This window comes from Dipodomys spectabilis, unplaced genomic scaffold (assembly GCF_019054845.1).
Source record: "Dipodomys spectabilis isolate Male_0828 unplaced genomic scaffold, ASM1905484v1 ptg000032l, whole genome shotgun sequence".
Classification (NCBI taxonomy): domain Eukaryota; kingdom Metazoa; phylum Chordata; class Mammalia; order Rodentia; family Heteromyidae; genus Dipodomys; species Dipodomys spectabilis.
In genome coordinates, this window is record NW_024870709.1 from 22,066,860 (window position 1) to 22,086,635 (window position 19,776).

The 19,776-nt window shown below is 33.4% G+C and overlaps 1 protein-coding gene across 2 annotated transcripts in view; it reads left to right on the plus strand.

Annotated features, from left to right (window-relative positions):
* The window catches only part of Epha6 (EPH receptor A6), a 732,346-nt gene that overhangs the window by 438,529 nt on the left and 274,041 nt on the right, over nt 1–19,776 (plus strand). For both annotated transcript variants that reach the window (XM_042676999.1, XM_042677000.1), the window contains exon 6: nt 507–631. In XM_042676999.1, coding sequence (XP_042532933.1) covers nt 507–631 — 125 coding nt within the window. The remainder of the gene's footprint in view (nt 1–506; nt 632–19,776) is intronic.

Here is a 19,776-nt window from a genome sequence, read left to right on the forward strand (position 1 = left end):
TCAACTGTTAGAGAAACCATGCTAAATAAATAATCCTCCCAAAGACAAGAAAATACTCACTTTAAATAAGAAGGGTATTCGATAAAGCTTAATAAAGTATTCAGATATCTGGAGGAGAAAGAAAAGCCTATAAATGATTGTGTAATTGCAGAGTTTTCTGATGGCAGATAATGATTTTCTGAAACACAGGACCCAAGTATATTGAGCTTCATTTGAGAACCTCAGGCCAAAGCCAGTTTAAATTGAATATCCTAGCAGAATAAAATTGAAGAGTTCTAATTCTTGTCCTTGGAATATTTGAGTTTTTCCAGTGCTCTTTAATATTGTTTCAAAATATGTTAATACTACCTTTAGGTTGAATAAAGTAGGTTCTATGGCTCTTACTAATTTAACATCAACAAATGGGTGTCCCCTTCAATAAAAAATTGTGTTCCTTGAAAAAAAATGCAAAAGTATTTAGATAAAATCATTCCTGCCAGTTAATTCTTACTTACTTTGTTTTTCAGCACCCTCTTTGATAGGAATGGTAAGAAAGGATTGGGCGTCACAGAATAGCATCGCCCTATCATGGCAGGCACCTGCTTTTACCAATGGAGCCATTCTGGACTACGAGATCAAGTACTATGAAAAGGTAGGTCTCATTTTGAGCTTCCTAAAAATTATATATAGATTTTATGTATATCTATATATATATGTCATGAATGTTTTCTTACTATATTACATCAGTTCAAATCTGGTTTTCTCTGGCCTAAACTCATACTTGTGTAAAACACATTCACCCATCAAAGCTCAAAGAATAGACTCAGAGGTAAGAAGTGAAGCAAAGTGAGACTTTAATGGTTGTGTTGCAGGATTGAATATCTCTGATGTCACACTCAGAGATTATAACAAGCAATGTTGTATCTAGAGCATGATGATCCTCTCCCTGTTCCTCTTGGTCCAGGTACTATGTGTTCCACATTCCTTCTTTGACATCATCTTACTTACATTATGTTCTGTTGGGTAAATTTGGATATATGCACCCACTGAGTTTCACTGAAGATTGAAAGTAGGCTATTGATGGGGCTGGGAAGGTGGCTCAGTGATAGAGTGCTTGCCTTACATGAGGCCCTGGGTTTGATTCCTCAGCACCACATAAGCAGAAAAAGCTCGAAGTGGTGCTGTGGCTCAAATGGTAGAGTATTACCCTTGAGCTGAAGAGCTGAGGAACAGTGCCTAGAACCAGAGTTCAGTCCCCATGACGAACAACAGCAATAAAAAAAGTGGGCTACTGACTGGCTCCTCACCTTTTGTTCTTTTGTGGCACAAATGCTTTTCTGGGTATCTCCTTTCATAAAGTTTATACCCATTTTCTCATTTTATTGTGGTCTATTCATCCCTTTGCTAATTGGCATGATTCTAGTCAGTCTTATTTATCTACGAGCTTCCCATGCATGAACTTTGTCATGTGCACAAGTCTGTATGCAAGCAAGATATTAGTAATATTCCATGTTGGATCAAATTTATCATTTTCAAAATCCGGCACTACTAACTTTATTTCTAACATTTATTTATTTATTTTCTAACATCTATTTATTTTAATATTCTCTAACTTAGCATTGTGCTTATAATTTCTTAAATTTAACTTACGTTATTTGAAACCAGATTAAAATGAAAGAAACTTATATGTATATACATATACATATTCAGATATATATATATATATATGTATCTTTCAACTTACAATTTGTTAATATTCTGTAGGGAATAAATTATAAAACTGAATTACTGTAATTTAAAGTGATTATATAGCATAGTCCTTTGGGTTTAAATTTTGATATATTCCACTGTAATTTCAAAAAGATATATTAAAGAATAAATGGAAGTAGCTATTGCATTCAATATTTTCCTCTTCATTCAGATCAATTATTTTGTTTCATAAGAAGCTAGTAAAATGAAATTGGTTGACAAATCAATCTAATTTCCCTTTCATCATTTAAAATTATTCTCAGCTATTATACTTTTCAAATTATCTATTTCTTTAATTTTATTATACTTATGTTCTTTTTTATGATTTCCTTCATACTCCTCACCATTATGGCATTCTTGATATAGATAATACAACCATATATATGAATTATGATATGTGTCATTTTTTAGTTACTTTTAGAATGCTTATAAAGGGCACATTCAATTTATTTTAAATGTTATATAAATCATATATAATTTCCAGTGGTTTACTATAATAATAAAGAATGTCTTTCATTTCTGTAACTTGTCAGAAACAAAGAAATATTCAACCCTTCCCTTGGAAGGTTTTTATTTAATAGTTTATTGAAATAAACTATTTTATAGGCCAATAGATTAGTAGGAGAAAAGGAATACATGCTTATTATCAATCATGGCTACCCCAGAGCCACAAAAAGTAGGAAATTAAAAAAGAGCCAGATGGTTGCAATGTAAATACTCTCTTCACAGTGAAAAGTGGGAGATGTAAATCATTTCATAGAGATAGTAAGCAATTTATAGAGGAAATGAATGAATACAAGAACAAATGAATAAATCCTAGAACAAAGTTCCTATGACCTCTCTGAGATTGACATACAGTCTCTTATATGATGTGAGTTTAGTCTTTCTTGGTTAGTGAATTTTCAGTAAAAATCATTAAGATGATTTCATTCTTCCTTGTTGGATCTGGTCTTTAGGAAGATAACTCATCATTAGGAAGATAAAGGATATTTAGGGAGATAAGGGATCTTCAAATGAATCCCTTTCTGCACTGGCCCTTGTCTGTTTTCAGTTTGAAGTCTAATGCAGCATTTGTGATGATACAATTTTTGAACACCAATATGGAAGCAACATAAATACCTTTATGTTTATTCTAAATCAATATATATAGCACAAAAGTCAAAACTGAATGCCACCTTTGTTCTACCACTCTGAATAAATGGAGGTGAATAACTCATTAATTAGCATGGTTGTGTCCAGTTTTTGCACTCTAGTAATTACATCATCATGTAGTCAATGAAAGCTAGCATCTTTATCTGATATGGATAAATCCATGGCTTAAGAAAAGAAGAATTTAAAAAGTTTAAATTGGATTAGTGATTTTGAACATTAACCATGCCAGCACATGCTCAGAGAACCATTGAGCAAGCCTTTCAAATACTTCACCCTGTATCATGCTTTCCCTAGGAAATTATATATATATATTACATATATATATATATATACATATATATACATATACAAATTTATCCATTCAAATGCCTATTTTGAAAAAGCAGTGCACACATACCCATACATATAAAGAACTATTCAGAATAAATTTATTTCTGTGTTTATTTTAGGAGACAGAAAAATTACTGCCTCATTTTCTAGTCATTTATGCTTCATATGTTGAGAATGAAAGTAACTTGTAAGATTTGCAAGTAAAGATAAGTCAGATTCAACAGAACACCATTCATCTAATTAAAACTGGAAAATTAGAAAGATTCTTAATGATAGTAGTAAACATAATATCCATGCTTAGTATTAGGTATGCAACATTTGGCTTTATTGTGAATACCATTTTAATAGAGGAATTGACAATTTTATGGAGACTTTTATTTTGTAAGAAAATTATAATGATAAATGAATAACAATGGTTTAATATGTATCTTGAAGTCAAAGATCTCTAATTCACAGTCCAACTCTAATTCTCATCAGGCTTATAGCCAAAGAAGAAAAGTCAGTAAAGCTCTGTGTATGTGGCAGTGAGGAATAGCACCCAGGGCTTTATGCATGCTAGGCAAGCACTCTAGCACTAAGCCACATTCCCAAGTTAGTAAATCTCATATGTCAAAAATTCACATGTAGAAAACTAAAATAAAGATCTCAATCATTTTGTTGATTTGTAAAGATTAATTTTAAATAGATGTAAAGATTAAAAGTACCAAATCAGTATATAAAATGAATTTAAGCAAAAGTTAATAAAGCATCATACAGTACAATACAGGACCAGAAAACAACAGATTAGGAATTGTATACTAAACAAAGCATAATAAAAATAAGTAAAATTTTTCTTTCATATTTAGATATGTATGTAGAGGCAATCAATGATGTTAAAATATTAAAATCAGACTTCATAAATTGATTGATAATATTAAGAATTTTCCCTATTGTGAACTCAAATTCTAAGTATGTATATTTTGCATATCTGAATCTAGAATACAGTTTCTCTTTCTGAATAAATACAATTAACAAATAGGGCAACTTACAATAGAATTCACTAAAAGCATTTTTTTCATTGTTAGGAATCTAAATATTTCAGTATGAAAATCAAGATATATATATATACATATATATCAGTATGCATGTTTATATGTATGAAAAACATATGTGATCTAATTTTATATTATTTAGGGGATCATGTAGAAAATTTAGATATTTTCTAATATGTATATTTTTATTTGTGCATTATTATGTAAGTTAAAGAGAAATATAGAAAAATTGCATATATATCAAGCTGTTTCAAGTGTTGCTAATGGTAAGAGGGTAGAGAGTATTTAGAGTACTTAGAAAAGAGAGAAGTTGCAAATATAGATAAATACGGATGGATGGATGGATGGATGGATGGATGGATGGATGGATGGATAGGTGGATGAATGGATGGATGGATGGACTGTCAATAGCTTTAGTAATTGTCTCCAGCAACTGGCATACCAAAAGCTGTGTGCAATTGCTTAGCTTAATGTCATAATCCTGTTTCTCCACCTGTCTAGTAAGTGTCTAGAATGATGAACTCCTGTAATTTAACATACTTTTAAATCCCAGCATATTTTATTTGTACTGGTATAGTCACAAAAACTAAATATAGCCTTCAGTATTAAATGTATCTTTTATTTTAATCCCTTTTATGCTGCTAGAACAATGAACCTCAGCCCAGCTGGTTTTTTAAGAGGAGAGAAATTTCTTATAGTTTGGAGACTACAAGTCTGGAAAGTGCAATATCAAGTTTCCAGAATATGGGAGCAAAGACTAGTCTGGCCTTGGTCAGTGAGCTCAAAGGTCCTGGGGTGTCTTTGAACATGTTTCCTCATGTTTACCACCTTGAACTAGAAATGAGAGCTACAGGAATTGGTATTCTCCAAAGTATCTTTGCAGATCATTCTTTCATTGTCCTAAGACAATGGCTTCATTCTTTTCATACTAATTTGGTCAATGGCTTCATCAGATACTTGGTGTCCTCTACTGAAAATATTTTTCATTCTCTACAAGCTGACAAGGCTGAGAATTCTTCAAATACCCAAACTTAGTTTAATTTAAAACCTCATTTTATATCATTGGTTTTTTTCCCATCTTGAATGTAAATATATGTAATTAAAAGAAATTGCTATATGCTCTAAAACTTTGTGACTTAAATATTTCTTCTACCAGATGTCTGAGTTCATCTATTCTTAAAATCTATTTCCCACATGCCCTTAGGCATTGGTCATAATTCAGTCAGCTTCTTTGCCAGTTTAAAATAAGAGTAGCATTTCTTGTAGTTTCCAACACTCTCTTCTTCATTTCCTTATGGTACTTCATCACAGTAGCCTTTAGAACCTATCTTTCTAACTTAGTTAAGTTTCATATCTTCATCTGGCTTTTTTCTCCTCCTCTATTCCTTTGCCTTTCTTTTGTTCTTTCTCCCAGATCATTAACAATCTGAACATAAAAATCCAGGGTTTTTTTTTTCCTACTCTCCTTCCCCAAATTCTTCCATTTTCTACCCATTATTCAATTCACCTCTACATTTTCGATTAGTTTTTAATATATAATGAATCTTAAGAACAACCACTTGGGAAAATGCCATTACTCTTTCTATTCTTTAAATGAGGACACGGAAGACACAAGGACCTGAATGACTTCACCAAAATCACAATGATGTAAGTGGAGTCCAAGCTAGGAGGGGACCTTGCATCACAGAGGCCATCTCAGGAAAGCTGATGTTTTCTGCTGATTCTGATTTTTGTAGCTTCCCTGAGGCCAAACACTTATTTCTCTCCGATGCCCTTTCGCATCTGTAAAATGGCTGCAATAAACCATACCTATCCCATCAGGGTGTTGTAGAGCTTCACTAATTACCAACTGGTAGCTCATTTGCAAACATGAATTCCCTCCACAACAGTTCATTATTCTTTCACAGCGTTTAAAGATACTGTGACTGGTAAAGTTTTTTCCTTGTTAATTTTTACCACATACAGCAGTTTTTTGTATTGTTTAGGAAAACTCATCATGAGAAAGGAAACATTTCTCACATCTAGCTGGTCAGTAATGATCTACATCTAGCATAAAATATATAGAGCATAATATAGCTACATATCTACATAATACTTCTACATATAATAAAATTATTGGTCAATAATAAGATAATATATGATAATGTTCTAATGAATCCACAGATTATAGAAGTAATTTTCCATGAACTTTAATTAAAATATATAATATAAACATATGGAGAACAGTGAGATTATAAAACTTGGGAAGATCTGTGGGAAGAATTTTCATCATTATAATAGGTTTGGGCTCCTTTCTGAAAGTCACACATTCTGATATTAAAACCAAGTTTGTAGACCCCAGACCCCAAGTTCAAGAGTCACATCTGGCCACTGGCCACATATGCCAAATAAAGAGACATGGTGATGGGCACAGAAAGATTTATTACATGACAGCCATAGGAAGATGGCATTTCAGTACATCTTTAGCTATGTTCAGAGGTATTGATATTGGTTTCAGATTAAAAAGGGGGAAGTGGAGGCAAGTGATAGAAAGATATGTACAGTTAAAACAGTTTCAAATCACAGGTCTGAACTAGGTAGCCATTAGTTTAGTCTTTGTTTCTGCTGGAGTTCTAGAATAGTTGTTATCACTTTACCATTATAATAAATAAGAAACGAATTGCCTGGTGAGTGATCTGAGTTTGTGACTGTTTCTTTTAAGAAGATAAGAGGGCCGGGTGCTGGTGGCTTAGTAATCCTACTAAGGAGGCTGAGATCTTAGCCTCCTTAGCTGGTTCAAAGCCAGCCCAGGCAGGAAAGTCCATGAGACTCTTATCTCCAATTAAGCACCAAAAAACTGGAAGTGGCACTGTGGCTCAAGTGGTAGAGTGCTCCCTTTGAGCTAAAGAGTTCAGGGACAGTGCCCAAGCCCAAAGTTAAAGCCCCATAACTGACCAAAAAAAAAAAAAAAAAAGAAGAAGAAGAAGAAGATAAGAAACTCTATTTGAGTGGTAGTTTACTTTCTACATGAGATACTTATTGGTAAATCTTTCCTTTTCTTGGAACCAAAGTGATTGTAAAGTGCTAGAGAAGAGTTCAGATCAAAGGTTACAAGTACAATGTTCAGGAATTTTTAGTTAATTCACACATTCCAGTAAAAGCATCTTTTAAGATACTTTCTACAATTTCACGCTTAAAAAAGGTTGTCTTGTTCTTTCCTTACCCTCTTTTCAACTTTCAAGTAGATTTTCCACAGATGTTGATTCAGTAATATCCCTTAGGTTTGAAAGACATATAATCATTGAATCTCTATTTTATAAATATAAATGAAGCGATTCTATAGCAATAGTCAACCTAAAGTAAACTCCTTCCTTCTTAAATGATGGCCATTAGCTATTACAGGTTTTTGATCATTTGTTTTATGTGGTTGTTATTCCTTCCTGTAGATGTTCTCCTAAGGGAAGCAGATGATTTTCTTTTCACTTCCAGAAATTTCACTATTTCCATCCATTGTTTAGCTACATCTCCCAGGTTCTCTGCATCCACTTTCCCCTATAGTAACCTAATTAACAAGCTTTGTAAGTGTGCCTTAAATGTGATTACCACATGAGGACCTAAGAAAACTATGACTAAGGAAAATAGATACAAGTCACCTGAATGACATGGAGATATTGTAGAATGTAAATTCTAATTCATGTGGTTGAGCAGGTAGGAGTGGATGATAGGCTAAAATTCTGTCTTTTTTCCAGTTTCCTATAGAATTGATGAGATAAAGATAAGAGATAAAGATTGTTAACACTATAACAAGTGGACGTGAGATTACTATGGGACTTCATGAGATATAAATAGGTATATCTAGAAAGAGATAAAGAGAGGGGGGAGGGTAAAAAGGGGGAAGATGGGAGAAAGTTGGAGGGGGAAAGAGAGAAGGGAGAGAGAGAGAGAATCTCCTTCTATGTCCTACTGCATTTCTAACTAGATATCATGTGGATGGTAACACTGCCAGTCCATGTTACAAATGCTGCCTCTTCGATATTTTATTTAAAGACAGACAAAGAATCCTAACAATGCTCTGTGTATAAGTAAACATGTGTGAGCATAGACGGCTACATCTTTTTAACTAGCTATGACTAGGTATTATATGATGTGCATTTTATCAGACACACACAAAATTTAATGCAGTCAATAAAATTCCAAATTCATTTAGGTGTGTTTCATTGTTTCTAGTAAGATCAGCGTTTTGGCACACTGGTAAGATTTTGTGTTCTTCTCTCCTCCCCCTCCCACAACACACACACCACTGCCCCCCCCCCCAGTCCTTATTTGTTGCAATCTCCACTACAGAAAAATTGGGCAAGAACATGTAGTACTGCATTAAAACAACATTACCTGAAAAAAAATATATACAGCAAGGAAATTTACTGATACAAATGCTCATTATGGTGATTTCATGCCCAATTTCCATTCGGTGCAGCACATATTATACTCTCTGTGGAAGCCTGTCAGTCTTAGTGGGCCCAGAGTGTCCCAAAATTGCTCAAGGCAGAGATTCTTGTGTCACCCACAGCATCTGTATGGTGTGAACCATTCAAAGGAGAAGGTAATTAAAAAGACGTTTACAAGGTGGTGTCGAGCAGGGTGTGTGGACTCACCCATCATTCACAATACAAACATCTATCAATTACTCTGTCTTCAAATGTCTTCCGTTTCCTAAAAGGCTAGACTATCTCGGGTTCAAAGAATAAAATTATTTAAAATTGGACAAACTGCATACAGATTGTTACAAGATTTGGGTCATCCAAAAAGGGAAAAGAAAACGCAGCACTCTGAGTAATTTCATTAATTTTTTTAAATATAGATACAGTACAAATGAATTTTCTCTTCCTTCTGCAAGGTTCATTGCTGAGGCTGTTCTATCAAAAGACAGATGAACACAAGAAAATCATACAAATTCATGTAATGTAAATTTTATATAACATGAGAACTTCCAAAAATAAAGCCTCCTTCCCCTTCCTTCCTCAAAACAGGGAGACCCTTGTATTTTATGAATAGATTAAGTCAAGTTAGACAAATATGGTAACCGACTGAGGAGGTTTAGCACAAACTGCTTGTTCAGATTCATCACTGTAACTCTGGGTCTTCAAAGATAAAGATGTCTCTTTCTTCTGGGAACAGGGAGGGCACCTTCTGAATGAGAGTCTCATGACCTTGCTTCAGGAGAGAAGGGCAGGAGAAAATCAAAGCAGCAGTTTCCTGTTTCTGTCATTTTCTCAAATGCCAAGATGTCATATTTGGAGTAGCATATCCCAAACCTCATCAATAAAGGTTAAAAAGAAAATGAGTGTGAAAAATTGGTGTTCTGCTTTCTTAGAAGAATAAAGCTATGTCCTTACTGGTGGGAGGTTGGAAGGTGATTCTGTTGGTGGCCTATTGTCACCACAATTATAGTCCTAACCCCAATGCTCTGTGTACATCTTAGAAGGCTTATATATTAACCATGGCTCTGCTAATTGTGTTTCAATATGCTCAATTTCTACATTTTTAAATTTAATTTCACATCCTTTAAGAAGTATTTGTTTCCATGTTCATAAAAAATTCATCATTTCTATGACTTTTCTGAATTCTGTTTCTATTTATTTTTTGATGATGTTTGAAAAAATAAATAAAGTTGTTTTCAAGTTAAGGAATTCCATGATTACAAAAACATTATTTCTATTCTCTGTTACTTGGTCATACAAGATGAGAAGAAACAGCAATAATAAGAGAAGAATGGGGTATTTGATGTTTTAGCAAAAACACAAAGTAGAAAAAAAAACCTAAAAATTGCAGAGATAGTTTAAAAAAATCATACTGACAAACGAGTAAATTGCCACAGCATTCTGGAAATCTGCATATTTTTTGAGCCACATTTGTAGTCCCCCAAAAAAACAAGCTAAAAATATGCAAAACTACTTAAAAATTAATTGCTCACCTGATTTGAGTTAAAAAAATAAGCATTAATTCAAGAAAGATCATTTTCCAGGAAACTTGTATCTGGATTTGTATTATCCACTACATTAATACAAATATCTTAACAAAGGGAAGGCTAAACAGAAGCCTATCTCCCTGCATTAACTAATTCTCCAAACACTGATATTTGGCTCATCTTTTGTTATTGTTAACTAGTACATCTCTAAAAAGAAGTTTATTTCAGAAAATGCTTTACTTTCCTCATTTAGAAAGGCACTTAAATCCTCAAGAATGCATCAGACCCTCAAAATTTAGGAGAAGAAATAATTACTACAAAAGGGCCCTGGGAGTTAAACTATTAGAGCAAATTTCTTTTAGATCATTGCCGTAAGTGGTGTGTGCTAAGCTGCTTCGTTTCCCGGCTCTGCTATTATTATCCTTATTTCTCATGGGAAGACTTAAGTGTCTTAGTTTCTCAAATGAGGAGGAAAAGCCTAAATCTGTACCCTGGTTCAAATAAGAAGAAATAATTATGAAGGGTCTTTGACCAAATATAATTTTCTGCATTGAAGATTAAACTGAGGCCCCTTTCAACAGCTATTATTAATGACACTTATATAATTACTATTTGAAAAAAAGCAAATCTGCCCAGGAAAATCAATTATAAACCACCAAATGTTTTTTGGACTTTTCAAAGAGGTTCTATGCCCACTGTCCCTCATGACCTCTCCATTAAGAGACTGGTTGGCTATAGTCCTAATGGTTGCCTTCAATTATTTAGAAGGGATTTCTAAGCTTTTGTATTTTATATTAAAATAGTCTAGAGAGCATTGCCTGATTATTGTTCTTGCAGAACTGTAGGGTCACTCTGGGGAAAACAGAGTAATCAAGGTGGCTTTGCTGGGAAAAAAAAATAAGAGTCCTCTGTAGCGAATGTCATTTGTCATAGAAACACCAGTTCTCATAAAATGAAGCAGCATATGAGTTTGTCATCACTACAAGGAATTAAAGAAAAACTAAAAATGCTTTGAAAAAGGCATCTAATCGCTGTTGGCTCACACCTGCAATCTTAGTTCCTCAGGAGTCTGAGACCTGGAAGATTACAATTTGAATCTAGCCTGAATGGTTCAAGAGACCTCCATCTCTAAAAATAACCAACAAAATGCAGGAATGGAGATGTGGTTCAACTAGCAGAGTGCCAGTTGAGCAAGCAAGCTGAGCAAGCAAAACAAAAGTCATTAGATGTGGTTATCTCTAATGGAAGCCAGCCTGCATTTATCAATACCTTTGTTTTTAACTTGTGATTTTCTACTTCCCTTAGCATTATTCTTCTCTTATGAGGTGATGAGTTTCCCATTGAAATCATCCAATATTAATTCATCTCCAGATTGGAATGCTGATTGATAATTCTGTTTTATCTATTCCTTTATCACCCTGAAGCTGACTAATTTTCTAAAAGGCAGAATTTTGAAATGCAGACCCATTTTATAATATGGCAGAAAATATCCCATCAAGATCCCTGATGAGGCTGGTGTGATAACAGTGTGATAACACTGATAAAACTGGTTCTAGACTGTGGGCAACAATCTCACGCGTACAAATGATCCTTTAATAATGACAGCAGGTTTTTACAAAGATTATAGACCAAAAGTACTTTTCTTGGACTTACTAGAACTTAAGGAATGTGTCATGGAACCAAATGCAATCAGCAATTGTTATTATTCATTGAAGTCATTTATTTGAAGCAGATCACAAAATGGACATTTCAGGTCACATAATGTGCACAGTCTGATACCTATTCCTTTCTAAATTAGATGAATCAGAAAGAATATGTCAACAACACTTTCTCTGAGACTCTTGAAAAGAAATTGCCCCAATGAGTTGAAATTCAAGAATATAGCTGTATGCATTCTGTCTTCTATATCTTTGGTAGAAGTTATTTTCTCATATAATCTATTTAATAGTCTTCATTTTAAAGTGCTTCAATTTTCAAACTCAAGTTTTGAGTGAGGAAAAGAATCTTATTTCCTAATTTTGCAATTTGATGGCTTGTTTTTAAAATAAATAAAATTGTGTTGCTCAATTTCACCTAATGGTCAGGACATTTTCCAAGCTATTTCTGCTAAAAATTGTCATCTATAAAGTATCAAGCTTGAAATCATCTTCTTCTTTTGATTATTACAATAAACACTTCATCTGTATTAGTATTTTCTTTCAATATAGAGTAACAAGAAAAGGACAAAACAGGAGTGGAAAGATGGAAGATCCTGCAGTGTATTCAATATCCCTAGTCATAGCTCTAATTTATACATCTTTGCTACACATATCTATGTGACAGGGATCCATGAGTTCTTTCCATTACATCATTCTGTCCCTTCAAAATTAAATAAATCCCAGACTCATTTGCAATCGAAAGTTATATTAGAATCCAGTGAAATGAATTTCTATAATAAAAATCCTTTGTGGATAGAACTTTAAATAATTAAAGAGCTGAAACATTTTCATTTTGACTAAGATATTGCACTAACCCATGATGGTAAGGTATTTAATATTAAAGACTGCAGCAAAATAGGAGAAGAGCACTTCAGGCAAAGGGAACACAAGTGTGAAAAGCTAGTGATGAAAAGAACATGTAAGTTCAAGAAGGAGACTGTGCTGGGCTTTAGTGAAATAAGGAAGGAAGAAGGGACAAGACAGACACAGTAGACAGAGGAAAGCCAAGTACACAGTTTCATCCTTCATCCTCTATTCAGATATGTGTGTATTTATCTATATACATATATCTGTGTGTGTATATATATACATATATAGATAGATATTACATGTACATAGGGTTTCAGCACTGCAGATTTATACTGCCTGTCATTACAATTTCAGTATTTTATTTAGTTGGAAATGCTGAAGATACGATTAACTCATTGAAAATGCCTTGCCTTTTATGATTTCAGAATATCTTCTTTTTCTCATTTATGCCATTTTTACTTTCAATCATTTTTACCTACTCTATCACAAAGGAAAACAAGTGCCTGTATTATTCTTAGTCACTTATTTTCTTCTTCTAAATCCTCACATCAAGAGAGGGATATATAAATGTCTTTTTTAGCAATCATAAAATAGGAAACCTGATTCAGGAATTTTATTTCCTAGATATTCAGTTTAGAAGCAATCAAAAACTTGCATTATTTCAAAGGAGGGAACATTGCAAGGAGCATATTGTGTGATGTACATTATATACATCTTTCATTATAATTTATGTATGACTCCTACACATCTTTCATTATAATTTTTATCTGATTCTGCCATTTGTTAAGTAATCATTTTTCAGGGACAAAAGAGAAACTCAACTTTGCTATTGCTCTTTCTCTAATTGTACTAACCATTCCATTCGGGGTTGATGATCTACATTATGGGTTGTAGGAGGAGTGCAATACAGGCTGTCCCTGATGTAAAGTGAGATCTTAGCTCAAAAGTAACCAGTGCAAAAAAGGATGAAGACATGACCCAAGTGGTAAAGCACCAGCCTCAAAAGCAAGCTAAGTGAATTCAAGGTCCTGAGTTCAAACTCAAATACCTGGGATCAGTGTGTTTGTTCCAAGGTAGAATAACTATGTATTTCCATGAAATGAAATAAAATCTACATGATAAAAAGAAAAGTCATGTTATTTCAGGTTATGTGACCCTATACACAGAATTCTCTACATTTCTTTAATGTTGTTTAAGTAATGAAAATTCGACAGTGTGCCTCCTTATGAAAGGTCCATCTATGAGCAGCAAAGAAAAATACACAAGTGAAAAAACTTACATTTCCATCCAATATAAAGTATTTGGAAATAAATCTAAATTCTAAAATGTTTCAATTCAAAGATTTATATAGACTAGAAAGACAATAAAATGCTCCAAAAGAGAGTCCAAATTTAGAATAAGAAGGGAGACTATTACAAAAAGGGCAACCCAAAAGACAATATATTGGTTGATGTTGAGAGACATAAAGGGATACTCTGAAGGTTAGTAATGAAGACTGAGTGACAACACCATAAATGAAAGAATTTGACCAATTTATCATAACAGAGAGCTTAGAAACAGGCTGGCATAAACATAGTCCTTAAACCAATGGCAGAAATGGTCTGAAGACTACTAGGGAATGTATGACCTAAGACCTAACCTTCAAGAATTAAAGAAAAAGAAACTGTGTCCCTACTTCCTAAAATTGATAGGAATTATATTCAAATGCTCTAAAGACACAGCATGTTAAGGAGAACTCAAAATATGGAAGGGTAAACTTCAAAAGTTTTAGAAGGAAACTATGGAATATTTTTACCAATCATAAGGAAAGGATGTCAAAATTTAAAAGTCCTTAGTTTAGAAGAGGAATTGATCCTCTTAATGACCTTTGTTGTAAAAATGCTTTCTTCCAAAATGCCCTATTAATATTACACAAAGACAAGACAGTAATAGGTTAATCATGCATATAGCATGGAAAACACAAACATAAAGGATATATGTAAAACAATAAAAGGAAAAAGCCAGTAGAAAACTTGTATAAGATCTCCATGTAAAGACTTCCAAATCAACTTAATATGAGAACAAATTCTAGCTTCCTAAGTGGTAAGCAAACTACAGTAATAGATGTAAAGAGAGAATTGCTCTACATAGTATTGGTAAAAAGTTAGAAAGCCAACATTAACAGTAATGAGGAAAATTAAGTGCTCTTCCATTACTACAATGATTGCAGTTACTAAATATCTTAGAAAATAATTTTACAAATTTATAAATGTTCATATTCAATTAACCAGAAATGTTCATGCTTTATTTAGACCTTATATACCTTGCATACCTTGCATGTGTAGTTAAGACATCATCCTAGAATACTTAAGTAGAAAAATTTCAAATTTTCATCATAAGGAGAAATGTATAAAATTACAATATATTAGAAAATGTACAATAGTGTACAATAGTAAAATAAATGAATAATAGGGATTTCAACAAATTAATAAAAGATAGAAGAATAATGATGTCTCAGAAGATTACAAAGACAATATTGCATAAGATAATATTTATGCAAAGCTCAATGACAACCAAAGCAATTAATAAATATTTATGGACCCATATGAATATTATCACCTTTATATATTTATGCAAAGGCAATATAAACACAGGGTTCAAAATAGTGTTAAAAAAAAAAACCTTGTACAAAATAAAAGTAGGGAATTGGTTAAGAAGGTCCAGAGAAATAAATCCACATTAATATTAGAACTATCCTCTTAATATTAAATATAGTACTTTTATTGATGTTTCAGTATTTATATTCATTTAGTGTTTCTTTAAAAGTATTTCCCAGAGCATATATTGTACAGCTTGTCTTAGTAGATACCTGGCTACCATAGAATTGTGTTCAAATTTATTTCAAAAGTGCAGGATATATGTGTCTCTAAACCTTCACAAATCCCATTTTAAATGCCTAGAGCAATTGGCAGTCAAATAACCTATTTAGCTTAATTTAACCAAACATTTTCCAAATGCATCTCTGAAATGGGACAGTTCTGAATTTGAGATGGAATTGGTGCATGGAGGGGCTCCAATGGGTGAAACTAAGGATCCATTACAGTGTTCCACCTCAAAGCCCCAGTCACCCTGAGCCCCAGGTTTGAGGATGAGGCCCTTTCTAACAGAGATAAAGAATTATTCTATGGTGTTAGTTCTTGGAACTCCCAAGTGCCTGGCTAGGGCTTTCTCACTGCCATCAAACACTTTGACTCCAACCCTGCTTCCTCTTTTCCTTTACACAGGTGTCGCACCTGCACTGTTCTTTGAAGGCAGGTCTTGAGGCTTTTGATCACTTTCCCCTTAAATTTGCAGATATCTTCACTTTCAACATCAATGACTTTGTTTTGCATGCTGATTTCCAGAAGATTCAAACATGTGCCAACCATAAGACATTTAACCACAATGTTGAATACACCTTGAGGGGAAAAGTTCGCTGGAAAACTCTTTGGAAAATTAAATTTTTACCTACTATTTCCTGCCTGAAACTATAAAAATGTAAATGTGTGGTTTAGCTCATTCACTTTTATAGGAGGAAAATACTATTTTAAAATTGTTCATGTCATATTTTTATATGAATCCTCTGTTCTTTCAAAATTAACTTTATAGAAAGTTAATCAACAATGCCAATGTAAATTACTCTAATATTTCTGCTAAATAACTTTGCCATTCTGATATGTCTTTATTTAATTTGAATATAAATTTAAAACCAAGACTCTATGAGAGAAAAAACATAAATGTAGATGTATTGTGTTCTCTCATGAATTTTTTAAACATTCCATGGTTACAGTTAAGTCAAGTTAAAAAACTGTAACATTCTCCTTCCCCCTGAGGGGGGAGGCTGGGAAGGGATGTGAAGGATAAACAAAGGAGGAGGCTGCAATGCTTGGTAAGAAATGTACGCATTATCCTGCCCATGTAACTGTAACTCCTCTGTACAGTATGTTCACAAATAAAATTAAATTAAATTTAAAAAAAAAAAAAGAACTGTAACATTTTACTTAAACAAATAAAAAAAACTGTCAAAAGTGGATGCATTAATCAGTCTCCTATTATTACAATGAAATACTTGAGGCATTGAAGTTATTAAAAGAAAAGTTTTCTTTTTTGGGGGGGAGGGTTCCAGTCATGGGGCCTGAACTCGGGGCCTGGGCGCTGTCCCTCAGCTCTTCAGCTCAAGGCTAGCGCTCTACCACTTAAGCCACAGCGCCACTTCTGGCTTTTTTTTTCTGCTTATGTGGTGCTGAGGAATCGAACCCAGGGCCTCATACATGCAAGGCAAGCACTCTACCATTGAGCCACCTTCCCAACCCCTAAAAGAAAAGTTTCCTTGAGCTTATAGTTCTGAAAGTTCCAATGCTTTGGAAATCTGATGAAGGTGACAGATGACAATGGCAGTGAGCATGTGTTGTAGCAAGCTGCTCATCTCATGAGAAAGGAAGAAGAGAGAGGAAGAGCTGGAGGTCCCACAATCCCTTCTGGGTAATTTTCCCAGTGATTCAAGAGATCCCACTTGGTCCCGCCGTATGCCTTCTAATTCTGCTGTATTAGAGACTTAGCCTTTAGTTATGGAGCTCATTGGGCATGTAAAACACCTCATGCCTCACAAGTTATCTATAACCAGAAATGTTTGTAGACCTTTATTCTTTCCATTTGAAATAAAATATTAGATGCTTTTAATATATATGACAACTGTGGGGAAAAAGTAATCCCAACAAGTTTTAAAAAGCAAAGTATCTCTTATTTTAATGAAATACCTATGAATAATCTTGTGAAAGTCAAAACACAATTTTTCTAAAGTAAACAACTAAAGTATAGGATAGACTGTCTCATGAAATCATTCCTCTAGCATTCATTGGTTTAGGCTTATTAACTAAACACTTCAAGGGAAGACCCATATTCTTGGAATTGTACATTTCCACTGTAATCATCTTCACATCCTGTAGTCTGCAAAAAAAAAAAAAAAAAAATCAAAGGAAGAGTCCATTTTAAGTACTTATTATAACTATGGCATAGTTAGTTTCAAAAATATGATTTTATTTTTATTCAGATAAGCGAAATAGTTCTTTGGGATGGGATGTTCAAATGAAGAAAACTAAATTCATTACTTTAATGACATAAAGTTTAAATGAACCTCTTCGTAAAGCATTCATCTTGGATAGTCTTTAAAATCCATTTCTCCTAATGGCTCTAAAATGTCCTTCCTCGGTTCTCTTGTAAGGGAGGCTGAGTTAACAACCTATTATTATGAACTCCTTACTGAGCTGTTAATAGCTTTACAGTCTTTCAAAGAATACACCTGCTGCTCATAAAAACATTGATGCTGCTACAGAATTTGGCTGTGTTTTAATATCATGTATTTGCAGTGACCTTGCAAAATGCATACTGATCTGATGTTTTAGGGAAAATAAAAAAAAAACAGAATGAAGAATATCAAAACCTTTACTTGACATCGTAATTAGAAAATGTCTTGATTATTATGAGGGCTTCATTATTTAACAAGTTGTCTACACAGATGGCTTTGTCTTTTGTAATTATTTTAAGATATTTGAGTTTAAACTCAAACTTGAAATTACATTGTCCACTTTATCTACTTTGAGCAGTAATTTTAATTTGAGGTAATTTAGATTATCATTCACATTCCTTAGCAGAAAATTATAGGTCAATAATTGACAAATTATAATTTTTAGCTAAAGAATTATTCTACATTTTTCATGACTGAATGCAACATAAACTAGTTGGGACTAAGTTTCAATTGACAAAGGCAAATTGCTCCTAGAACCTGTGTTTGAGCTCTCATTTCACACAAGGACATTTAATGAAAGCAGTCAATGCAAACATTATTTCCATATGTCTCTTGATTGTGATTTTGTGAATAATCCACAGTAGGTGGATGGATTCGGTATTTCTGTTGTAATTTAATTATGCTTGAATATTTATAGCTGTTTCAGCTTCTATTATTTCAACTCTGGGATATACAACTCCTTGACAATTTCCTATTATGATGATCCTATTTTTATTTGAAAATATTTAACAAATATATATGTATATATACATGTGCCTACATAATTTTTTGGTGTGATACTGATACTTCAATTCAGGGCTTTGTGCTAAGTAGGTACCACTTGAGTCATACCTTCAGACCAACAAATTTATACTTTAATAGTCGATTATGTGCCCATACAAAAGACTTAGGGATGAAGGAGATTTTGTAGCAAATACCTTAAGGTAATTCCCAAATGCACAGCTGTTGTTAGATCCTAAATCATTAAATAATCAAGGATTATCCTGTGGTACAAAGGATAGATTAATAATAGGCAACTATTCATACCACAGGTATAGGAAATTGACCAAAAACCCAAATAAGTGACTTTGAAGGGGTGTGTGCCGTGTAGAGAAGTCTCTAGACATTGTTGTTATACCCACATAGAGATCTCAACCACAAATTTAATCATTTAAGTTGTTAGAGTCCTGGTCACTTGGACAGGTTAAGGTAACATAGAATAACTTGAGCTAAACTAACTCAATGTTATTTTCATCTGTTAATTCAAAATAAAATTTATTATTACAATGTGTATTAAGATGTTTCCACCTACAGCACCTTGGTCTGTTATGTTATCAATAGCAACAATACTTCTATCTTATATTTGGATATCTTCTAGCTTACAAGTCACCCTATGTGTGTTATACGATATATCATACTACTGTGACTACTGTAAGGTAAAAGATGTTTAGGTTCTTTTATATAATGACAGACTACCTTGATACTCCTCTCACTATTTTCTGGACCTATCTTCTGCTCCGCTGTCTTGGGCTCCCTACACCTGTCATCTCAGGTCAATTACACTTTTGAAATTGCAACACAGAGCTCCAAGGAAGACATGGAAATGTAATAAAATGAAGAGAAATCTTGCAAAAGAGGGAATTTTAGCTCTAGGTATTCTCTATGAGGTTGTGACCACATATTTATAACATATAATGGTGTGTTTCAAATTATCAAACTCCAAAAACTAGAAAACATGTAGATATTTTTGATGTTACTTTTGTTAATGCAACAGAATAGCTG